The sequence below is a fragment of the Crotalus tigris genome, unplaced genomic scaffold, assembly GCF_016545835.1.
Source record: "Crotalus tigris isolate CLP2741 ecotype Arizona unplaced genomic scaffold, ASM1654583v1 scf7180000017854.1278166, whole genome shotgun sequence".
Lineage (NCBI taxonomy): Eukaryota > Metazoa > Chordata > Lepidosauria > Squamata > Viperidae > Crotalus > Crotalus tigris.
Genome location: NW_024096676.1, coordinates 1,253,027 through 1,278,166, shown reverse-complemented (window position 1 = coordinate 1,278,166; position 25,140 = coordinate 1,253,027). Strand labels below are relative to the sequence as shown.

The window sequence follows — 25,140 nt, the reverse complement described above, 5'->3', positions numbered from 1 at the left end:
AAGACAGAACTCTTGGAATAGCTCTTCCAACAGGAATCCTTTATTAAGAGAAAATGGTTGCAGGCATGCTAGACAGGACTTGGGGTTCAAGCTCTCCCATTCAAGGTTTTAGGGGTTCCCCAGTAGTCCCACCCAATCAACCCCCCTTCCAGTGATGGTTTCAAGTATCACAATTCCACCTCCTTTCTTCTTTCTTCCGTCTGGATGGAGACTTCAGATACTACATGAAAGGCCATTACCCTTCTTTGATATGTTAACGCTTAGAGGTTACAATAAACACACATTCAGCTCTTTGAAGTGTAAAGAAGGAAGTGAGGGCCATAAAGCCCCTTTGCTCTCCCCCTTCTCTCCCTCTTATGGCAGAATCCAGAGAAGGCAGATTTGGGAGTTTCTATATTTGATAATTTAAAGATGAAATATAATTGGATTCTGACATCCGGCCCCTCTTAACAATAAGAGAGATCCACCTGAAAGAAAACGCAAGTAAAAATTTTAGTTAGGCTTGTTAGGATCCTCTGTGTGAAACTTCTTCAATAGCTTCGGGGCTCTGACATGACGTTTATGGACCCACTCATTTTGTGAGGGAGGGAGGTGTTTCCAGGCAACTAGGTACTGAGTTGCTCCATGATATCTCCTAGAGTCAAGGACTTCCTTTATTTTGAAGTGTTGTTCACCCTCCACCATGATTGGAGGTGGTGGGGGGGGATTTTTGGCCGTAGAGGTGACTGATGCTCTCTTTTCAGCAAGCTGCAATGAAAAATTGGGTGTATTTGCCTGAGATTTTTGGGTAACTCTAATTCTACTGTTACTTGATTTATGATTCTTTTAATTGGAAAAGGTCCTATGTATTTTGGTCCAAGTTTTTTACAGGGCTGTAGGGACTTTAGGTATTTTGTAGATAAGTACACCATCTCTCCTATAATGAATGGTGTAGGATCAACCCTTTTTTTATCGGCTTGTGTTTTGTAAGCCTGCCTAGCTTCATCTAGTGCTTTTCTGACTATTGGCCAGGTGTTTTGTAATTTTTCCATCCATTCTTTCAGCGAGGGGATCTTTGGTTCGTTTGGGGTTAATTCTGGCATGGGGTTGAAACTTTGACCGGTGGCTATTTGAAAAGGAGTGTAACCTGTGCTGGAGTGGACTGCATTATTGTAGGCAACTTCTGCAAAGGGGAGTACGTCCGCCCACTCGGTCTGCTGGAAACTAAGAAAACATCTTAAATATTGCTTAAGTACTGAGTTCATTTTTTCAGCCCCCCCATTTCCTTGAGGGTGGTGGCTAGATGTCAGTCCCTGAGTGGTTCCTAAGAGGGATAAAAATTCCTTCCAAAATGCAGACGTAAATTGCACCCCCTGTCAGAGATGATGCGTTGGGGTGCCCCATGCAATCTGTAAATGTGTTGGATGAAAAGTTTTGCTAAGGCTTTTGCAGTGGGAATCTTTTGGCAAGGGATAAAGTGCACCTGTTTGGAAAACAAGTCCGTGACCGTCCAGACCACAGTATTCCCATTGCTTTCTGGCAATTCCACTATAAAATCCATGGCTATTTCTCTCCAGGGGGCTGAGGGACTTGCCACTGTTTGCAATAGTCCTGGCACTTTCCCTTGCAACCTCTTTGCTGTGGCACATTTTGGACAACTGGCTATATAACTTTCAATGTCCTTTTTCATGGATGGCCACCAAAATTGCCGTTTAATTAAATGTAAAGTTTTTACAAATCCAAAATGCCCTGCTGATTTTGTGTCATGGCAAAGGTGCATGAAAGTTACTCTTTGAGTTGTTGGTATATATAACTTTTCCCCTATCCAAGGCAACCCGTCTTTCATTGTGCACACATTTTTGTTTTTCTGGAACCAATCATCTGTTTCCAAACTTTTTCTGAATTCAATTCCAGTTTGGCTGTCCAGTTGTGGTTTTAATTTGGCTTGGGTTCTTGTGGTTACTGGTGCTGCCAGTTGTGACTCTGCCATTATTGGTCTAGAGTCTGTGGTTCTTGCGCTGTTATATTGAGGCATGCGAGGAAGTTCTTTCTTCCTGGTAAATGTTTGAGCTTAAATTGGAACTGGTGAAAAATGCTGGACCAGCGGCTGTTTTGGGATTGAGTTTCCCTGGAGTTTCAGGGCTTTCAAATGTGTGATGTCTGTGTCCCACACCTGGAAGGGGATTTTGTTGCCTTCCAGGAACTGTCGCCACGTGCGTAATGCCCAACGTATCCCATAAGCCTCCTTCTCCCATACGGGCCAGCGCTGTTCTGTTTCCGTGAGTTTCTTAGATGTATATGCACAGGGTTGCAATACTGCATCATCATTTTCTTGTAATAGCACAGCCCCCACTGCCACATCCCTTGCATCTGCCTGTATTATGAAGGTTGTCCATGTCGGGTGCTAGTACTGTTGCGGCAGAAAAATCCTCTTAGTCTCTCAAACGCTGCTTGGCACATGGCACTCCATTGTCCATGTTAGTGGCTGGCTAGGTTTTACTGAGGATGTTCCCTTCGTTTTTAGTAAGTTAGTGAGGGGCAAGGCTATCTGTGGCAAATGAGGGGGATGAATTGGCGGTAAAATTTGCAAAGCCCAGGAAACTTTGTAGTTGCTTTCTTGTGCGGGGTGGTGCCCAATTTAGTACTGCTTTGACCTTCTCCGGGTCCATTTCAATGCCCTGTGGGGATATGCGATAGCCTAGGTAGTCTATCCTTTCCTGGTGGAATTCGCATTTTGAGAGTTTGGCATATAGGTGAGCGGCTCGCAGCTTCTTTAAAACGCTCTGACAAGTTTGACGTGTTCTTCTTTTGTTTCGGTAAAGATAAGAATGTCGTCCAAGTAAACAAGGACCCCCTTAAACAGGTGCTCCCTTAGAACGTCATTGATTAATTGCATAAAGACTGCAGGGCCCCCTTGTAATCCAAATGGCAAGACTTTGAATTGATAGCACCCCATGGGGCAGTTAAATGCAGTCTTCCATTCGTCCCCTTCCTTGATTCTCACTCGATAGTAAGCTTCCCTTAAGTCTAGTTTAGAAAAAATTTTCCCTTTCGATAGGTGTGACAGCATGTCTTTCATGAGGGGCAGCGGGTATAGGTTGCTTTCACTGATTGTATTCAGGGCCCTATAATCCACGCATAAACGTAAAGAGCCATCTCTTCTCTCTAAAAAGGACGGGGCAGCCACTTTAGGCTTGGCTGGCTCAATGGAACCTCTCTCCAGGTTTTTTTTTATGAAAATCTTTCCATTTCCTCCTTCTCCTTTGGGCTCATGGAGTATAATCTGGGCTTCGGGAGTTTTGCCCAGGCTTGAATTCAATGGTACAGTCTGTGGGTCGGTGGGGGGGAAGCTCATTCGCCCTCTCCTCACTGAAGACTTCAGCAAGGTCCCTATATTCCTCTGGTATTTCTGTTAATCTTTTTTCCTCTCCTATGGATGCTTTTTCTATTCTTGATTCTGGTAGCCTCCCTTGGGGTTTTAAGTCCATAGGGTCCCCCTTCGGGAATTTGATTTCTGTCGTCCTCCAATTTACCCAGGGGTTCCATTTTTTCAACCATTCCATCCCTAGAATCATTGGGCATTCCATACCTGGGGTCACCACAAACGTTAAGTCCTCTTCATGGTTGCCCAGGGAGAGATGTATTGGCAAAGTGGCTAGGGTAGCTGGCACCCCCCCTGCTATGGATCCATCTAGCTGGCCAAATGAGATTGGTTGTTCCAGTCTCCTGGATGGGATGCCCAGATTCCCCACTAGTGTTGGGCTAATGAGGCAGCGGGTACAGCCAGAGTCTATTAAGGCTTTCACCTTCACAGCTTCGGGCATGGGGGGGATTAATATAGTCACTGTTTTGAAGATGGGTGTGATGCATCCACTTACCAGGGGTTCGCCCTCCGAGCTGTCATCTGAGGCATCCACCGGCCCTGTGGTGTAGGCTGGAGTCCTTTCCCCTTGGTGAGCAGAGGTGGGGGTTTCTGCAATTTCCATCATTCTCATGGCCGTTTGTTTTGGCTTAGCTGAATACTTTCCGGGTTTGTTGATTGGGGATCTGTCTGGGTTGTGCTGGGGGGCCTTTGAGCGGCATTCTACAGCTCGATGCCCTTCTCTTCCGCACTTGAAACATCCCATTTGCTTCTTGGCTGTATCCATGATTTCACCGGTTGGTGTGTCAGCTCAGGCGGGGGGCGGCTCCATTGTTTTCCTCGGCGTGTGCCTCTTCAATATGTCGATCTCTGCTTCCTCTGCCAAGACGTACCATTCCCAAGTCGATGTGGGTCCCCTCGGGGCAGGCAGCATCATCATAGATCATCATATAGTCGTCTTAAGTCCGTCTTTGAAATGGCCAAGGAGGATGTCTTCTGGCCAATTCAGTTTGCTGGCAATGGCCCGGAATTCTTGGTATACTCAGCCACTGGGCGTTTGCCCTGCCTCATCGTTGTTATTCTTTCACGGGCTTTGCGATCAGCCAGGGGGTCTTCAAATCGTCTTCTCAAAGAGGACATGAAACGGTTGAAGTTACTGAGTTCTGGGGCATTGGAGTCATGCAAGTTCACTACCCAATCCGCAGCTGGTCCATCCAGGGCAGATTGCACGATCCGGATGCGGGCTTTGTCGCTGGGAATATCCTGCCCATATTCCTCCATGTAGCTGAGGACTTGGGTTAGGAAAAACCCCAAGCGTGTTGGCTCCCCTTTGAATTTCACTTCCAACGGTGGACGTCTTGGAATGGATCGGTGCCTCTGTTGTGGGTGGTAGTGCCTTCCGTCCAGATTGCCATCTGTGGTCCGGTAGGGGGTGGGAGCTCCTGGATCAGTAGATGTCCCTGGGGTTGCAGGTTCCATGTCCCCCTCGGTGTCTCTCCCTTTGCGGCTCCAGGAACTGGGGCGGCCGTAGGGTTCAGTATTCTCCTCTCCTAGGGAGCTGAGAGTTCTCTTCATCAGGTCAATAGCTTTCTCTAGGATCCAGTCTGAGTACGGTGCCCAGCTTCCTCCCTCTTCACTTGCGTGCAGGGATTTCTCCATCTCCTGCTTCCATTCTGGTTGCTTGGTCCCCCCTCTCAGGGTCACCTTTCTTGATTCCTTTCCCCACTCACTTTTCTTTCCAACGCCCATCGACCAGCGAGGCTTGTGGTCCTGTGTCTCCACCACTTCTTCTCCTGAGGAATCTGGCCTCTCGGATCCCAACATCTGGCAAGGTTCCAACTGGGTCAGCGGCTCTCTTTCCAGGGAGTTTTCCCCCTCTCTTGCTCCATTGTCTGACATGGTAAATTTTTGCAAAATCCCCCGGCAAGGGTCTTCCTTCCAGGTGGATTAATTTTGCAAGTCCTGTCTAATGTAAGGACCCACCCCACTTTGCATCTTAAGAAGACAGAACTCTTGGAATAGTTCTTCCAACAGGAATCCTTTATTAAGAGAAAATGGTTGCAGGCATGCTAGACAGGACTTGGGGTTCAAGCTCTCCCATTCAAGGTTTTAAGGGGTTCCCCAGTAGTCCCACCCAATCAACCCCCCTTCCAGTGATAGTTTCAAGTATCACAATTCCACCTCCTTTCTTCTTTCTTCCGTCTGGATGGAGACTTCAGATACTACATGAAAGGCAATTACCCTTCTTTGATATGTTAACGCTTAGAGGTTACAATAAACACACATTCAGCTCTTTGAAGTGTAAAGAAGGAAGTGAGGGCCATAAAGCCCCTTTGCTCTCCCCCTTCTCTCCCTCTTATGGCAGAATCCAGAGAAGGCAGAATTGGGAGTTTCTATATTTGATAATTTAAAGATGAAATATAATTGGATTCTGACACATACCTTCACAGAACGGTATCAGATGGCTCCATTCCCCAGATTCCAAACATGTAACTTGACTCACTCCTTTTAGCTGGTAGCCCTTTTCACATGAAAACCTGATTTCGCTACCAACAGTGTAGCTGACCCCGTGCGACCGTCCATGTTCAGGATCTCCTGGGTGTTTGCATTTTACTGGTTCTTTGGAATCAGATACAAGGTAAAACAGAGCTTACTGACATCAGGTGTGGCTCATGTGCTTAAAAATGAAAACAAATCACGCAACATTGAAGTAGGCAACTTGGCAGGGTAAAAGCCCAGACAAAAAGCATGGGAATGCTCATCAAATCTTTGAAGAACAGTTTAGATCAACCTTTGAGTCATTTTTCATTATTTGGATTTATATCGCTACTGCAAGTTGGTCATCTTACATCATGACAAATTTTCTTTACTATTCTCAACGCTATTCTAGTGTTAGGCTACAAAGCCAAGAAAGACAGTTACTGTATTTCTAAATAGTTTCCTATATTACCAAACTAAAGCAGCTACTTGCATCATTAAAGATATACTTCAAGAACTTCTAGGAAGGAGCTATCTTGAACCTCTTGCTTTTTTTTTTTTTTTTTTTGCCTTTTTGCCAATTCTGGGTTATAGTGATAGCTATCTATGTTAAATTTATGACAATTTTCCCAATCCAAGGGACAAATGAGAAGTTATCAGGTCTGAATTTGCTTGGAAACAAGTGTTATTCATTACCCATTGCAAATATGATTTAATAGGCCATACCCTTTTAGAAAATTTTGATTTAGTTTCACGATAAATATGGTTTAAAGAAATCTTAAGAAAATATTATTAATAAAGATATTACTCAATAAAACCTTTAAGCCAGCTCCATTCAAATCTTATCCTGATTATTCAGTACTACAGATTTTGGGAAGCTGCTAATCTGGAATTTCAGTGATGGATTTTGATAGGAGGTCTAAAATATAGCTAAGGTTCTATAGAATACAAGCACTTTTTCCTATACACATCCATTCCTGCTCCTTTACCTGCACATTTCTTTCCATCTCCAGTATATGGGTGAATGCAGGTACATATGTAGGATCCATTTGTGTTAAAGCAAGAAGCATGGGAGTCACAGTCTGAACCAACTGCACATTCATCAACATCTAGAAACAAATATAGTATTTCATGTTACTAAGAAAATGTAACCCTCTTTCCCCTTACTTTCCTGTACTGCTTCCAACTGCCCCCATATCTTTTTTCACTCCAGAATATCCTTCTAGTCTCCTAAAAGTCTCCCCCCCCCCAATTTTCTTTTACTGCTTCTTAAGCCTGGCACTCACAAAATACCAAATGCTGCTAACGTTTCTCTGTCAACTGTCTCTTTTATGACTCGTGGACTTCAATTCCCAGAATTCCTGAGCCAGCCAAGCTGGCTCAGGAATTCTGGGAGTTAAAGTCCACGAGTCATAAAAGAACCAAGGTTGCCTACCCCTGGCCTAGGCCATTCTGATTAAAATCCTGGCCTACCTTGTCTTTTTCTTATTCTCTGCAATGCCATGAATGTTAATGGCATTAGATTCAATAAATCATCTTGGTGTTGTGGCCCCATCAGAGCCCGATTTGAAGAAAGAGGAGTTGGACAGAGACGGCACATCTCCTTTGGCATGTTTGGAGAGGCCAGGGGCTGAGGACGATGCTGACCGGCGCCCCTCAGGCATTGCGGGAGGTGGTTGACCAGATGGCGAGCTGCCTGCCTGCACAGACTCAGGGGAGGAACAGCTGCTGACAGGCAGTGGAGCTGATAAGCAGCAGATCTCCTCTGATGAGGAACAGCTGCCTCCTCCACTTGATCCAGGGCAAGGAGAGCTGAGTGTAGGCAAGCACAGAGAAGGCTGCAAGGCTACTCAGGAGGCCGTCATCCCACCCCTCTTCACAAGGAACACCAGGAGTGGAGTAACTTAAGGAGAAGCCATGGGGAGTTAGTCCTTTCCAGGAACAATTGTTTGCTTTGGCTTACTTCCTCAGCTTTGACTTGTGCCTGTTGTTATTTGCCTTGCCTCGCTTGGAAGATTGCTCTTCACCTTTTGTTTTGGATCTTGCCCAGAAGCAGTCTTGTGGGCTGCTTTTGGCTTTTGCTTCACTGTGGCCTTGGACATTTTCTTTGCCCTGAGGGCTGCTACTGTGATGGGCCTGAACTCTGCTTTGGGAACTGGACCTGGAATCTTGGATCTTGCCCTGTGTACGTGCTCCTACTCTGTGGGCTTTATTTGTACCATAGGGACTGATGTTTGGGGGACTGAGGGCGAATGCCTTCATGGTAGGGTGAAGGGTGGAGACTTCCCAGTTGTCGAAGGGCCAAAGTAACTTATGACTGATTCTCAAAGTTAGGTTTGTCGAACCATCTCCACAGTTACATGATTGCAATTGGGACCCTTGGTCCAATGAGCAAAATCACGACCATGTGATTTACTTAAAAGATCATGTGATTTGCTTAATGGCCATTCTAAAATGGGCTATAAAATTGGGTCTGGTAGATATGAATACCGCATCACTTAGTGATCAAAATTGCAATTCCAATTGGGGTCATAAGCCAAGGACTAACTGTACCAGAACTTAGTGTTCTATTTCCAGGAATTAATTTTCTAGGAATGAGACTAGTTCTGTTCCCTTACAAAATATTAAAATGCTGATTATTTTAAGATCTGTTGAAAGCAATCTGTGAAAAAATGTAGATGTCTGCATTTTTCTTTCCTTCTATACAAAGTACATATGGTGCTTTATAAGGGATATAATAAAACTTACAAGAAACTGCTGACCGAGGCAGATTCTGAGTGATGACAAAAATGCAAACAGACATTCTTTGTACTGTAAGCAATTCTTGAAAGTTATCTAACCAAGTTCTGTCAACAATGTAATTGACATATATAAACCTATATATGTGAAAGTAAAGCATGGACCACATACCTCCTCCTGCCAGAAGAATCCCAATCATTGGTGTTTTTTTCCCCCTCTGACCTGAACCAATGTATCCCCCATCAGAGCAATAACTGGAAGATATTTCAACCTCATAACATAACAATTTTATGTTCAAATATGAAGGTTGAATCTCTACGCCATGTTCTGTTAAATGTCTACTCTACACACAGTAACAATTAAAATGTATAACCCTAATTATTACAAAGTTTTATTTTTCTTATGATAAGGAGATCACTGCTTTCCTTTTAAGTCATCAATTTCTAAATGTATGTAGGGTAATTATGTGGGGGAGACCTCCAAACGTGTCAAAACTAGAATTCATGAGCATAAGTTGGTGGTAAGGAGAGGCGACCAGTATTCCCAAATCGGGGCGCATATGCTAGAATCTGGGCATAGGTTCGATTTTAGCAACGTGCAGGTGATGGCCAGTGACAGCACGAAGGGGGGCCAGCTCCTTAAAGAGGCGTGGCTCTCTAACGAAGAATCCATCAACAGACATGTGGACCTATGCCCAGCACATGTAATATTAAGAGCATGGGCAATGCGTGACCGTCCCTCCGAAGAAAAATGATGTAACATTACGTGCCTTCGGCAAAGAGGGTTGACGGAGGAGACGGGCCTTGGAAACACCCAGACAGGGAATAACCAGCAGCAGAGTAACTCTCCACCTGCTGAAACATATGCCCCTCCCTCATGGATACAGAAGTGGATTGACAACCAAGAGCCAAGTGCCGATGAATTGAGGGTCTCCCCGGGAACAGCGAGGAGTTTGACAAAAAAGCGATCTGGTATAGACTTTGGGTTATTAAACAATCATGATTCGAAGGATTGGAGTGCCACGTGTAATTCCACCGGCGATCCTGCAACTAACTTTATTAATGACATTTCCCATTTGAATTGTTATTGCCTTGGGAACGCAGGAGAACAACGGGGAGATGAGAAGCCTGTTCGCTATAATCTTAGAGCTTCCACACGCTCCTACAGACATTTGAGAGGTACGACTCCCCGTAGGAATGCACAAGGAGATGCAAGTCACGACTGTAAGGATTCCGCCCCTCTCCTTTTAAGGAAGATTGCATACCCCCAAGTAATGAGTGAATACACAAACAACAGTGAAGGGACAGCTCCCTCGGAAAAAGGGGTCAGCAATCAATTTGTGGGTGCCACGAATTCTGGAGAGGGTGTTAAAATCACCCCCATTGAAGAGAAAATAGAAAGGGGAGTTAATAAAGTGATACGAAGGATCGGGAAACAGGATGATGTAAACACAATGGAATCATGGGCTACAGAGACAAACAATGAGGGTATAGTTTTGAAAGAGGATCGTAAACAGAGAAACGGGGAGGAGAAGAGAAATAGAGAGTACCAAGAAGGAGGATGAGGTGAATAAACAACATAAACACAGACAGTGCACATCTAATTACGTGGAATTAAGGAGTCCCCCCCGACTTACAGTTATGCAAAGAAGGGAGGAAGAGCTGCGGTACCAGCACAAGTAAGGAAAGTGAGGAAATTACAGCTTGCAACACAGAAACTACGATCAAAACGCAGGTGGATTGGCTGGGACCCATGATGAGGTCAAGAAGCCGGGCGCAAAGAACGCCACACTTATAAATAGCTTCTCCCATCAACTGGAGACTACCCTGATGATGCTGGCAGATGCCAGCGAAAGCTTGGTTTTATTCTGGTTTTATTAAAACTTTTTATAGTTTTATAACTTCCTGGTGTTTGTATATTTTATTGTTTAATATGAGTCTACCCAGGAATCACTGTTTTGTTTTTAATATTCTTAATATTAAATCTATATTAATATTAAATCTATATATATATATAGACATTTTTAACTGCTATACTGCAGTTTTTTTACAATCTCTTTTGCCTTGCAGCCCCCCAACTAGAGGCGTTAAGCAGGCTCAAGTCGCAACTGCGAAACATTACAAATCCAAATTTCTTTTTCTGACAAAGAATTATATATACTGCAGATAACTTGAACTTTAAACTCCTTTACAAGTTAAGTGTTTTTATAAATCCTATGGAACATGTAGGACTCAAGCTATCTAAAGAATCTTTTTAGATTTTGGCTCTATGCTTAATTCATATATTATACATCTGAGTCTCAAGTGTAAGTCACAATAATATGTCATGCATCATGTCAACACTGCACCACTTACATGAAGTGGACATAATTTGTATAGGGTTATGGTATGATGCAGATGATATATAGTACCCCGTTTTGCACAAGAAATGATGCTTGTTTGCCGGTGGTCACTCATAGTCACAAAAATGCTTAGAACTAAACAGGAAAGCATAGATTTAGCTTTTGATATTAACCATGTGGTCTATGTGGACTTACCAAGACAAGATGGAGAAATAATATTCCAGCTTCCATTGTCTGTACACAGCATCCTTGAGTCTCCCAACAAGTAATAACCATTGTTGCACTGGTAGGTTACAGAGCTTCCAGCAAAGAAATCCTCAGCAGAGTAAAATCCGTTTTCTAAAGGTGGTGGTTCTCCACAACTAATTCCTGTACCCAAACAGTATATAAATATACATATAAACCTATTAGGGAATGAGACATATTTATTTAAACACTTCTTCAAATGGCTTTCATGAGCTTAGGTCCTAGTTCCTGGCGGCAATATAATTCTATTTTTAGTTATATTAATAATACAAACTTCAATGACTATGACTCTAGGCTAAAACCTAAAGAAGAAAGTGTGCTGTGTTTCTTTGCTTTTGGGATTTCATTTTCTGTACCGACTGTAGTCAAGCAGCAAGCACTTCCAAAATTTACTGCTAAAAACACATTAAAAAGAATGTGGAAACAGTCTCAACAAAACATTAAAAAAGCTACAATTGTCATGAAGAACACATCCAATAAGCACTCAACAATACAACATCTCAATCATGCACCATCTAATGCAGGGTTGTCAAACTTGCAACATCACAACGTGTTGCAACATATCGCAACTTTTTTTGCATTGCAGGCAATGGGTGGGCCCGGTTTAGCTATGACGCATCCGGCCTGCGGGCCAGCATTTTGACACCCCTGATCTTATGCATACAGACATATATGTATATGCATACACAGGCAAATTTATTCTGTAAACTAACAATACATTTAGATTATATGAAAACAATTCAAAACAATATCTTGGGTGTCCCTAAGTAAGGAAGAATAAAGGAAGCATGGCTGATTTGTGAATATTTACAGAAAAAAAAATCAAGTTTAAATCCTGCAATTCTGTACTCCTCATTCAGGTTCTTCATGCTGTACTAAATAAGCTATCTAGTTAAATCTCTAAGTATTTCTAATTTCTTAAATTAGGAAGTGTTTTTTACATTTCAACACTTCCATTCTGTACTTTTTTTTTAAGCTTATACCCAGGAACCTCTGAACAACAGTGCAGAATATCCTGAAGTTAAAACTGTTACAAAAATAGCTGCTTACTTTCACAATGTGGAAGAGGTTGTGCCCATTGTCCTAAATTTAGACAATGTAAGACAGAATTTCCCACTATGTGGAAACCTGAGTCACAGTAGAGAGAGATTTTTGATCCTGGCTTTAAAGTAGCTGATGAAGTTTTCAGGTGGGGAATGGATCCTTCTAAAGGTTGACAATCTGTGAATAAATCAACAAGTATGCACAATTTATATATAATATCCCCGTAGAGCAACTGAACTATTTCCAGTGGATTTTGCAGGCAACTTATCCAATTTCTGTGATAATAATTTGTGTGATGTAACTGGTGTACTGACTATGCAAATGATCTTATTTGACACAACTATGTACATCTTTACTTAACATATACATTCATGACTCCCTCTTTAATTAGTCCATCAAAATGAAATGCCAGTACATTGTACTGCCAAATCAACATTCCATTTTTTTAGAGAAAGAAGATTCGGATGACTGTATTTTATCCATGTGGTAAGGGAGAAAAAGGGAAGCATGGCTGAGTTGTGAATATTTACAAAAATAAATAAATAAATAAATAAATAAAATCAAGTTTAAATCCTGCAATGCTGTACTCCTCATTCAGGTTCTTCATATTGTATTAAATAAGCTACCTGGTTAAATCTCTAAGCATTTTCTACGCTCTCTTAAAGTAGGAAGTGTTCTACATTTCAATATCTAAGTTAAAATAATGTTTATATTTAAAATGACAAACCTCCCCAATAACAACAAAAACCAAATAACGAATCAAGAAAAAATTGAATTATTTTTTCATGAAGGCCAAGAAATATTTCTCTTATGACCCAGTCCTAAATTTCAGGCTTTCAACATTCTTAATGCAGGAAACCATAAATATTTTGCTTGAGGTCCCAATGAACACTTATTACCCAACACTGGAATTTGAGGAATTAAGACTGAATGTTCCAGTCATTGAATGATCAAGTGTATCCATGCAAGGCCATGGGGATGATTGTATTTTTAGCCTCATGCCTCAGAACTAATACCAGTAATTTTTTTTAAAAAATTCTAAATACTATCAGGGAATTATTTTCCCTGATGCTCCTGTTCTGAGAACTCTCTGTGTAGTATAAGAATGTGGAATGACAGACAGAATTTCAGGATGAATTTTATAGTTAATAGGAACAATTGGAATAATAAAAACCCACTATGCTAGAATTTACTCTTGAACCACACTTCCATGAAATAGAAAATCATATTCATAATTTATCGTTCTTTTAATTAATTTATTTGAAATTAAATAGCTTATTTCACAAACTTTAAAAAACTTATTTCAACTAAGGTAAACATTTATTACTTTACAGAGGAACGAATTATATTAAAATGTTACTAGTAATACTTAGAATGTTTTTAAGCTGTTCCCTTACATATATTAAAGTATGTTTCTAAAATATTAATAAATCTTCTTGCCCTTAATAGCTCTCCCTTTCTTCCATTTCTCTACTGTATAACATGACTGGTTTCTTGTTTCCATATGGAATATTGGCCACTCATTATGATCTAATGAATTAAGAATGTATCCTAGAATAGGGGTCCTCAACCCCTGGACAGTGGCCCGTTAACGGGTCGTGGCCTGTTCAGAACTGGGCTGAGAAAGCAGAAGGCGAGCACACTTGTGTCTGTAGCTCCACTTGCATGAGTGGTGGGCATGCACACTTGCACGGAACGTCCTCTCTCCCCTTCCCCCAGTCCTCAAAAAGGTTTGGGACTGCTGTCCTAGAATGTATGTATGCTCCTTGTTGCAAGGGAAAGTCAGCAATATCAACACTGTTGTTTTGTTCTTTCATAATACCTGCCTGTTGCAAGAGAAGTAACTTTCATTACACTGCCACAGTTTTTCTGAATGTGATTTGAATGCAACTGTATGATACTTCTATTAAGGTTTTGAAAGAGAATAAAAAGTCTAACCAGCACAGAATTTGCTCCTGGGATCTATCTTCACTCTTCCGATAACCCCAGAAAGAAAATCTGGCCAAGCTAATACGTTGCCTTTCTGGAGATCCTCTGGACAAGATGAAGCCAAGGATTTCACCTTAGAGTTCAAGAAAAAGAATAAGATACACATGTATTTGTTTGTGTTGTCACCAATTAGTTGGAAGCAAATGCAAAATACAAAAAATAAAAACAAAATGTCAGACAGAAACATTTTTCCATTCAGACACCTTTGTAGCAGTTTTCAATCTCAGATATGGTTGAAAAACTCTAAAACTGAGAATAAGTTCTCTGATAAACTGACAGATTTTAATAAGAAAAATGGAGGATTGTCCTATCTATATATATATATATATATATACATAAAGATACCTACACATATAAAATTAATTTCATTTTAATAATTTATTATTTTAAAATGGCACAATTAGGGTTTTACAATGACCTTTACTTTCAGTTTTTGCATGTATTATTTTAGAAAAAGATGAAAGATAGAAAACTATATTATCATGAATCACTCTAATGTTTTACAAAGAATGTTGTTTCTCTCACATATCTTAATTGAGTTCAAATAATTTGTTCGAGTTATACTTGCCTTTCTTCCAGAAGCTCAAGGTGCTTTAGTTAAACCCTTCTTCTCCATTTCCATTTCCCCCTTAATAATAGGACTATAATTACTTGCTCCGATGCCATTTAATGAGAAGCCTCCTTATTGCTAAGAACTATATCAATGACAGATTGCTTTTGGTCATGTCAAAGGAGCCACAGCTGATCTGGAAGCTATAGAAACTGGCAGATAATTTTCTGCCACAAGTGAATGTACAATTGAATGCTTCATGAAAAGGAAAATAAATGAAATAAAAAGCCCATTATTGTTCTCTTCTGTTCAGAATGTTCACCATGAACACCTCCCTTTGAAGAATCTTCATGAATTGGTTTACTGATTATTCTGTATTTAGTTTTAGTTGTATATAATTCATATAACTAAAAATTGGCTATTGGCACTTATGCTCTAATACTCTTCCTCCCATAGCAGACAGCTTTAATAAAGTGGAACTTTCAGTAAAAGCAAATTAGATTCAATATATTACCTGTTCAGGTGGCAGAGCATAACCCCAAATGTTCAGCTGGCTAATTGAACCAACAAAGGACTCAGCTGGATTAAAGCCTTCTCCTCTTTGATCTTGCTCCTGTCCAAGTACTAATGCACCTCCACCTATTTATAAGGAAAGCAGAATAAGGAGCTAGCACATTTGATAACTGAGAACTTGAATTCAGCACTGTCATTCTAGGACAATGATGGCAAACCTTTTAGAGACCGAGTGCCCAAAAACTGCCTCGCCCCTACCCTGCCCCCACCTCTCTTGCCCGCAGGGCCATTTACCACCTCCACGGCCTGCCACAGCAGATCACCCAGGCGGCCCAGCAGTGTCATGGTGGCCACACTCTCTGTCCATGCTCCACAGCATCATCTGTATGTGATGGGGCCCGAGGGCGGAGTCTTGTCCCCGCTGCCCGACTGCCATGTCCTTGGCTGCGCTGCTCCGTGCAGACTGCACCCAGGGTGATTCTCCTCTGGGGGGGCTGCTGGTGAGGAGGGGGGCCACAGGGGGTGGCGGGGCTGGGGTAACGGCATGCTTGCGTGCCCAGAGAGGGCTCTGAGTGCCGTCTCTGGCACCCGGGCCATAGGTTCGCCACCACTGTTCTAGGAGAACCCTCATATCACAAGGCAGATTGCTGGGGGGTGGGGCAGAATATAGGCACAGTATGTAAATATAAATGTCAAGCTCTTCACAGGTGGTTTTCACAATTCATTCATTTAATCATAGAAGTCCATGGGGAGAATAAGCAGGCCAAGAATGGAATTTTGTAATGCAAATTCCACCCTTTATGCCTGTGTCATTGCAGTATGAGAATGGAAAGCTGGAGCTTGTAACATTACAACATATATTTGTTTATTTTGATGTAATCTGTAGTTGGGAATAGGTGCTTTAATGCATAATTATATAAACTTAGATGGATGTGTTGCAGTTTGAAATAGAAAAGTTGGGATAACCATCTGTGTCTAGGCAGAGAGCAAGTGCTACTCCCTTCTGCATCCAACGATGGATAAGTCTGAGTTGATTTCAGATACTACATTTTTAATACAGGTTCACTCACACAAATGCAAGGAATAAAGCTACTGATTATTATTATTGTACATAATGGTTGGCACTATACACTAGTACTAATATACTTTTAAATGATTCCTTAATATTGTTAGAATATTACTAAGTTGTATAGGATGGGAATCTTACATCCCTTCAGTCAAATGTCTCAAAAGTCCCAAAATAACATGGCAAATAAATACAGTCAGATAAATAATGAAGGAAGACGTACCAGGGATTTCTGTTCCCACAGATAAGCCGTTGCCTCCATCAGACAATTTTCCATCAATGTACACTCCCCAGGCTCCGTCTCCACTTGCCCAAGTTACAGCGATATGATGCCAATTGCCATCATTCACAGAAGGGCAATCTGTAATGCTTTCCTTCCCATTGACATACAGAACCCATCTATATCAGAAGAGAAGAAGAGAAATGGAAGTGACCTGCTTGAAACAGCTTAGCTGCATGCCAGATTTAATGCTCTAATGGGGACAAGACAAACAATAACTCAAAAGACTTCGGAGTGAATATAATCAAGCAAAAGTTGATGGCTGGCCTGAGCATTAGTTTCTGAACTTCAGTTGAAAAAGCAAAAGCAAAATCAAACAAAAAAGACCAAAGGGATTTGGGTGGGCCATGCAAGGTAGCGTTAAGTTATAAACTACACTAGATTTCCCTCTATTGGAGGAACAGTTCACAAATCTTTAGGCTCCTTTCTTGCTGAATATAGAATGTGTAATGCTCTATTGTGTAACTGAATACATGGAAAAACAAGCTCTAGAAGTTAGGTGGATAAAGCAATAAAATACAGTTTGCCTCTCTTCCCCAAGCCTATGATCTGGAAGCTGTAGCTACTTCATATACCCATTGTAATCTGTAATCAAGAATGCATTGTCACTTCCATTTTCCACTGCATAAGAAATTGGAGTCCCATAATTTGTAGTATCGGAGGATTTCATCCAAAATGCACATGTGATCTCACTGAGTGAGGGGAGAACACCATCAAGCAAAACGTAGCCATAGATTCCAGAGACTTCGAAATCCAGATTAAATCCAGAAGACTGCTCTGCAACAGACAGGAAAAATGTTTAGTTCTTTGACAGGTCAATAGCACAATACCTAATTTTGCTCCATAAGAACGTGTACAATCCACATTTGCAAGATCAGCCCCTTCAAGTCCCAAATTGTATCTCTAATGCTATCCCGAGACTAATGACAGGCTTCATGAAAGTTGAGACAAGAATGGGGGGGGGGGAGAATCATACTCTATAACTGGCTCAAAATATTCCCCCCCCCCTTCGTCTTGCTGCATTAACTATGAGGGATGATTTTCAATCCACATGGAAAGAGGCAGTGGCAACTAAATCTCATCCTTGGGCTTCTCTCTTGATCTTGCCCTCAGCATGGGATATAATCAGGCCAAAGCACTCATTAACTAGCATACAGGTAGTCCTTGACTTACAACCACAATGGAGCCCCACATTTCTATTGCTGAGTGAATTTTGCTCCATTTTAAGACCTTTCTTGCCACAGCTGTTAAGTAAATCACTACAATTGTTAAATTAATAACATTAATTTAAGTGCATCCAGCTTCCCTGTTGACTGTACTTGTCAGGTCCTAAAAGGGGTTCATGTGGTCCCGGGACACTACAACAGTGGTAAACATTTGCCAAGTGTCTGAATATTGATCACGTGACCACGGGGATGCTACAACTGTCATAAGTGTGAAAATGGTCATAAGTCACTTTTTTAAAGAGCCGTTGTAACTTTGAACGGTCACTAAATGAACTGTTGCAAGTTGAGGACTACTTGTATAGCAGAAACAGAACATCAGTCGGATCTAGCCAGGATCCCAACTTGTATTGCCAGTGAATACAGGTACTCTTTCCCCTAAAAAGTTAAAGGAGTCCCTGCGGATTTTATTCTGCTGGCCATTGCTGATTATAGGGTAATTAAACTTAATTAAACTCAAAGTACTTTAACACTGGAGGGCCTTTATTTTGCACAGTGCTACGCTCTCAACTCTGCTGCCGTTGAGTGCTGATACAGGAAGATTTCTTACTTGTAGAAACAATGCCCCTGTGTCTCTGGACATAAAGAAACAACAGACCATGTGCTTCGTACCGCAGAGACATTCTGTAGCCTCATCTCACCACTACTGCATAAATACCCAGAAGGCACAGGAAAAGTCTATACCTCCATTTTTGTAGATACCAACCCTGCTATAAGGTATAATCTTCCACATACTAACCTTTAATGCTCTCCTATAACTATCTAATTCACCTACACCAACAGTTCTCAACCTGTGGGTCGCGACCCTTTTGGGGGGGTCTCACGAGCCTTTCACAGGAATTGTATTAAAGGGTCGCAGCATTAGGAAGGTTGAGAACCACTGACCTACGCCTTTTCTTAGATTCTTTTAGACGTTGGTTCTAAAAAAATACTAAGCATCATGTTTTGGTAAAAATGATTTATATAGAAAATGTCCAATGTAAAATATCCACTGTTCTTCTATCTATAGAGGCCCCTGAGGCCCAGAACGCACCTCTGGAAGCACCTGGCTATTGCCCATGGCCTCCAAGGCCTGGAGGAGGCCTCCAACGCCCAGAATGGACCTCCAAAGGCCCAAGGAAGCATCTTCTAGCCTTCTTTCTTGGCAGTAGCATCCCAGAAAAGGCCTCCAACGTCCGGAAAGTCTGCAGAAGCCTCCCCTGGCCTCCTTTCTGGGTGGCAGCAGCCTGGAAAAGGCCTCTGATGTCCGGATTGGGCCTCTGGAATCTGCAGAAGCGTCCCCTGCCCTGGGTGGCAGTGGCCTGGAAAAGGCCTCCAACACCTGGATCGGGCCTCCGGAGGTCCGCAGAAGGAGGCCTCCTTTCTGGGCAGCAGCGACCTGAAAAAGGCCTTTGACACCCAGATCGGGCTTCCGGAGGCATGCAGAAGCCTACCCTGGCTTCGGTTCCATTCTCTGTTGCAGAGAACAGAGGCCTAAAGTACCATGAGATCACGTGGGATCTTGCGTTACTTTAGGGCTCCATTCTCTGCAAATGCACCGTAGTCCTGGAACAGCCAAGAAAGCTCAGGATCTCGTTCTTCGCAAGGTATCCAAGGCCTAGTGCCTAGGGCACAGGTCGGCAACCCATGGCTCCGGAGCTGCATGTGGCTCTTTGAGCTTTCTCCTGTAGCTCCCAGCCTCCTCTGCTGTTCTTAGATAAGCTGATAAGCTTATTGGGCAGGGCTCCTGCCTTTGCTGCGTCTCAGCAGGAAGCAGGAAGCAGCAGCTCTCTCTCTCTCTCTCTCTCTCTCTCTCTCACACACACACACACACACACAAACACACTGAGTGGGGGAAGAGGACTGGCAGACCAAGGGCAGGAAAGAGCCAGCCCAATAAGAATGTGTGTCAGCTTGTTGGAGAACAGTGTGAAGCCAGTTTGCCAGGTGAGCAGAAGATCGGAGGGAGAGAGAGAGGGGGTGGAGAGAGAGAGGGAGAGAGAGAGAGAGAGAACTCATGCACAGTAGCCTCTATTTCTTTTTAATTAAACTCTTCAATCAAGCTCCACCTCCCTTGTACGCGCAAGTTTTGCGGCTCCTGGTGTTTTCTTTTCTCTAGGAAATGGGTCCAAGTGGCTCTTTGAGTGTTTAAGGTTGCTGACCCCTGGCCTAGGGAGACCTGGGGCAGAGGCGAGGGAAGGAATAGCCAGGGTGAATGTTACAATGCCACTGCGGCCATTCCTAAGGGTGAACAACTACCATGGTGCAGCAACATTCGTAATTTTGGGGCTTTTTTGTAAACACTAGGGGGCGCGTATTGCATAACTTCGAATGTTTGCTAAGGGAATCCTCATAACTTGGGGATTACCTGTACTGTATACTGCGGTTTGCAAAGTCTATATTCATGGGAGTCATCTGCTTTCAGTTCAAGTCTACAGAATTGTTGCCAAGATAAGTTTGCTATTGTTTGCTAATACTTTGATCCTGGGTACCTGTTTCACACCTGCTGCCTGTAAAGCCAGGAGGACATTTACAAACGTACGAGTTCAAGGCATCCATACAGGTTCCTTGATTTTCACAGGGATTGGATTCACATTCATTGATGTTCACTTCACATTGGGGCCCTGTATAACCTGTCACACAGTGACACCTTTGAGAAGACAGAAGAAAATGAAAGAATTCTCTTTATTACAGTTTGAACAATTACATTCTAGCTGTCTTAAATACAGAGTAAGTTACTTAAGTGAAATGAAGAACTAATACGAGGGTAAGTAGAAAGCCTAAGTATGTAAGAAGTTGAAAAAAAAAAAGATCAATTGTGGAGTCTGAATTTGAAATGCTTACAAGTTCTGGAAATTCTGGATGTTGTTTATTTTTGCAACCCTAAAGAATGTGGGAAAGACATTGCACAAAGTGGCCGAGGAGCCTGTCTTGCCTATCTGTCTGTTAATAGGATAACTCTCTGAAAGCAAAACAGAATTGGACCAAATATGATGTGGAAAAAAAGCTGGCAAAAGAAAGACTGAGTTAAAAATGGCTGAACCCCCAGCCAAGGACTATGGAGAGAGAGAAAAAATCCAAAATAAAACCCCCAGATGCATTTCTGGGGAAGAGACAGTTAGGCAGCAGTTAAACTTTTTAACCCAATTACTGTATAAGGAAGTAATCTGTGACTGGCATGACATGTAAGCTAGAGTAAATAAATAAAAAGTGAAAATACAATAACCTAGAGTGCCAAAAAGATTGGATGGGAAAAAGAATGTAGACCACAGTCAGTAGAGACTGTAACTCCATCTATAGCACTGGACAGTGCTATAGATATGTCCACTTATAGAAGTAGATACTTCTAAGCAGTGCTTTTTTTCTAAAAAAAAAAAAAAAAAAAAAAGGTGCCGGAACTCACACACGTCATACAACCCGCCTTGCCTACCCTACAAGGTTCCATCCAAAAAAGGTGCCGGAACTCCGTTCTGGGCGTTCTATGAGAAAAAAAGCCCTGCTTCTAAGACAAAAGGAAAAATTCATGAAGTTTAAAGGAGAGAGGTAAGATTGTAAAAGCAGTGATTCTGTTATATTTTGGGCCTTAAGGGATTGCTATTTTGGTTCCTTAGCAAGCAATCAAGTGAAAAAACAAATAAATACACTGTATTTGCATTATTAAACCTTTATATATTTTCAAAGCTATATACATACATCTCTTTACCTATAACCATTGATTCCATCTTTGCATGTGGCTCCATTTTTACAAGGCCTACTGAGACATTCATTAATGTTTTTTTCACACAGAGCACCAATAAATCCAGGCAAGCATTTGCAATGGAAACCTGCAACCTGATCTTCACAGGTAGCTTTGTTGAAGCAGGGATTTGAAAGACATTCATTTACCTCTGCTTCACAGTGGGTGCCTGAGAAAGAAGAAAGGAATAAAGATGTTATCAGCATCAGGTAATTTCTGAACTTTATAGACTCTGGGAACATTAAAAAGAATGAAGATAAAAAAAAGTTAATAAGTCAAATACATTTTTTAACAAAACTTAATGTAGGTATTCAATACAATAAATCTGCTGGAGACTGAAGTATCAACTTTGTTAATGTATTAGACCAGACATGTCAAACACAAGGCCCGGGGGCCAAATGCGGCCCGCAAAGTGGTTTCATGTGGCCCGCGAAGCCATCCTGGAAACAGTGAGGGAACGGCCTCCACTGCCTTGGTCCTGGCCCAGGCTGACTGGGAGCCAATATACAATTTTGTGGTGGCCATCTATGCTGAAATACATTCAGTCTTAGCTCCACAAGGCCGTCTAGAAACAGCGAGGAACTAGCCCCTGCCGCGTCAGCTCCGCCCCCTGGGTGCATGCTGGGGAGGTGTCACCCTTTGTGAGGAATGAAGAAATGGACCATGCCTTACCCCGGTCCCACCCACTTCTGCCAGAGACTCTCAGATCTGTCCCACTCCTGCCCAGGCACCCACAGGCACCCTTGACGGGAACGATGTACAGCTGGCCATGCCCACCCAGTAGGCCACACCCACTCCATCTACACCCACCCAGTAGGCTGCACCCACCCTGGCCACACCCACCCAGCTCCCCAAGGGCAACCACAATGCTGATGCAGCCCTCAATGAAATTGAGTTTGATACCCCTGTATTAGACTAATTGCTGAAAAATATTGTCCTTTTTTTCCCAATGTCACAAGCGTCTCATTTATCCTGATGAGGAAAGTCACACATGATAATACCTAACTATGTGATCCTTTTTTTTAACTGGAAAGTTAAACTTTCCTCTTTTTTTTGAAGATATTGCAAGCAATACAAAACATCTTGAGAGCTATATGAAATATTAGAAGAGGGTGGTCAATAAAATGGACCAACCTGTGAAGCCCTCTGGACACAAGCAACGGTAAGAGTTAATCTCATCAACACAGACCGCTTTATTCAGACAAGGATTTGAATTGCATTCATTTACATCTTCTTCACACAGTAAGCCTTCAAGTAATAGATTACAGAGAACATTAATAGCATACACATGCAGATTTACAAGTTCACACAATGGACTGACACGTGGAAGATACAATCCTAAAAATGGCGAGGTTATAAATTTCCAGCACAGCAGTTAATGATCAATTTTCAACCTTATTCATTAGACATAAACATTCTTGTTTCTGTGCTCTAGCTGCAGTTCCATTTCTTTCATGGCACCTGACCTTTGGAACATCATTAGCCCCCCTCTCCAAATTCATATGGCTCCCACCCGGGCCCTACTTAAACAATCCCTAAAAACCTGGCCTAGGGCCAGAGTGGTTAATAGATCCCTTGTGTGAAATTGGGGTTTCCTGAGTGATGGTTATATTTTTCCAGTCTTTTTTTTTTTTGGTTTGGACAATGGAATTTTTTGTTTTAATCTTTGCTTTTTTATTGTTGTATTTTGCAAGTTGCCCAGTCATAAAAGATCGGAGGGGCCTATAAATTCAATAACTAAATAAATAAACAGCTCTTTCCATTCATGTTACTAATTTGGAAATAAGAGTCCACCATCCTATCTACATTATAAACTTTTCTAATTGGGAAAATTGCAAGCAGAAGCTGGTATTGTTGTCAATTACAGGAATTCTGTATTGAATGAAATAATATAAATTTTAATGGACCATGTCCTTCAGCTTTCATCAAGAGGACATAGACTTATTTACCAAGTGTGGACACAATCCAGAACTATGGTTTATTACTGCAGCAAAAATTCCAAACAAATAGATGAAAGAATCCAGCTACCATATTTTCCGGCGTATAAGACGACCCCTGACTTCGGCGCTGATTTCCATGCCTAGAAAGTCGTCTTATACGCCAGAAACTACCGTAATTTCCGGCATATAAGACGACTCAGCGTATAAGATGACCCCTGAGTTCGGTGCCGATTTCCGTGCTTTAGAAAGTCGTCTTATACGCCGGAAAATACGGTAGTCACCTTAAAAACAATCTGTACCAAGCTTCCTCTAATTGAGGTTTATTTCATTTCCTTTTTCTTTTTAAACCACCATCTTGCCCTAGGTGCATAATAATTACATTTTGCCCAATGAATTCAACAAACATTGTAGGAGAAGACCCACACACTCCTGATACGATCAAATGATGACATTTATCCAGTGGTGGGATTCAAATATGTGAACAACCGGCTCTCTGTGTGGATGACGCTTCCGGAAGTCCATTCTGGGCCTGGGCAACAAAAAATTAGCTACCCATTCTGCTGAAGTGGTGCGAACCGGCTGAATCCCACCACTGCATTTATCCATTTCCTTCCACTCATAGACTCCTCAGTAACTTTCCATTCAGCTTCAGCTACAAAAGCTTAGCCAGATGGATTGCTACTTTGGAACAAGACCCAATTTTCCCCATGTTGTAAGGGGGAAATAGGGCAGCCAATGACAGCCTACTCTTACCCATTCCCTAACATTTAGGCAACCCATAAAGAACTTGCCCTCAGAAGTTATGGGTGCTCCCTCACAGGAGGCTTTTAAAAAGAGACTGGGCAACCATTTGTCTGAAACGGTATAGGGTCTCCTGCTCAAGCAGGGGGTTGGACTAAAAGACCTCAAGGTCCCGTCCAATTCTATTATTCTATGTTTTAACTAATATGCTGCAGTCTGGAGGTGGTGACATAAGTATCTTCAGAATGCAGCCATTTAAGAAACCTTTATGCAGATATTTTTATATATGCACAGCATACAACAGCAATAAAATTGATGTTGAACTGTTCCTCGCCAGTTCGCCAAAAAAAATCACACTATGAAATCAGCAGAATATAGAAGGCAAGATATTCACAAGCTCAATAAATATGAGCCGTAACTTTTTTTTTAAAGTTTGCAACCTGGAGATGATGCTTTACTGCTTTAGTTCATTTGTCACCTGAGTAGCCTGGTTGACACTGGCAAATGAATGCTGCAGTGCCATCCTTGCAAATCCCTTTGTTGAGACAGGGAGATGACTTGCATTCATCAATCTCTTTTTCACATTTTAATCCTAGAACACAACCCAAAAGAACACAAAGAAAAATAAATCGGGATAGGCCAAAAGTGCAAAACACATCAAATAAATATCAAGAAATAGAAAAATAAAATGTGATTTTTTTTGGGGGGTGGGGTGGGATTGAATCTATTTACACCTAGGTTAGAAACAGATGAAACTGGGCTATATGAAAAACACACCGCTAATTGATCTCAGAGCCTATTTGGTTCTAGTTGCTACTGGAGTTTGTTGATAGGCTTTTGGTTAATTAATTAATTAAATTAAATTAATTAATTTAATTTTGTTTAGTTAAAAGCTCAAAAGACATTCTGTTTCAACTAAATATTCTAAGACACTC

The 25,140-nt window shown here is 41.9% G+C and overlaps 1 protein-coding gene across 1 annotated transcript in view; it reads right to left on the bottom strand.

Moving 5' to 3' along the window:
- Positions 1-5,880: 5,880 nt before the first annotated feature.
- Positions 5,881-25,140, bottom strand: part of LOC120308032 (sushi, von Willebrand factor type A, EGF and pentraxin domain-containing protein 1-like) — a 78,634-nt gene continuing 59,374 nt past the window's right edge. Inside the window, exons 22-33 of the mRNA XM_039343463.1 lie at positions 24,684-24,797; positions 22,659-22,772; positions 21,492-21,693; positions 20,281-20,438; positions 17,162-17,363; positions 16,530-16,705; positions 15,242-15,366; positions 14,127-14,250; positions 12,195-12,365; positions 11,094-11,267; positions 6,808-6,927; positions 5,881-6,017 (exon numbers count right to left, since the gene is read on the bottom strand). Coding sequence (XP_039199397.1) covers positions 5,968-6,017; positions 6,808-6,927; positions 11,094-11,267; positions 12,195-12,365; positions 14,127-14,250; positions 15,242-15,366; positions 16,530-16,705; positions 17,162-17,363; positions 20,281-20,438; positions 21,492-21,693; positions 22,659-22,772; positions 24,684-24,797 — 1,730 coding nt within the window. The 3' untranslated portion in view covers positions 5,881-5,967. The remainder of the gene's footprint in view (positions 6,018-6,807; positions 6,928-11,093; positions 11,268-12,194; positions 12,366-14,126; positions 14,251-15,241; positions 15,367-16,529; positions 16,706-17,161; positions 17,364-20,280; positions 20,439-21,491; positions 21,694-22,658; positions 22,773-24,683; positions 24,798-25,140) is intronic.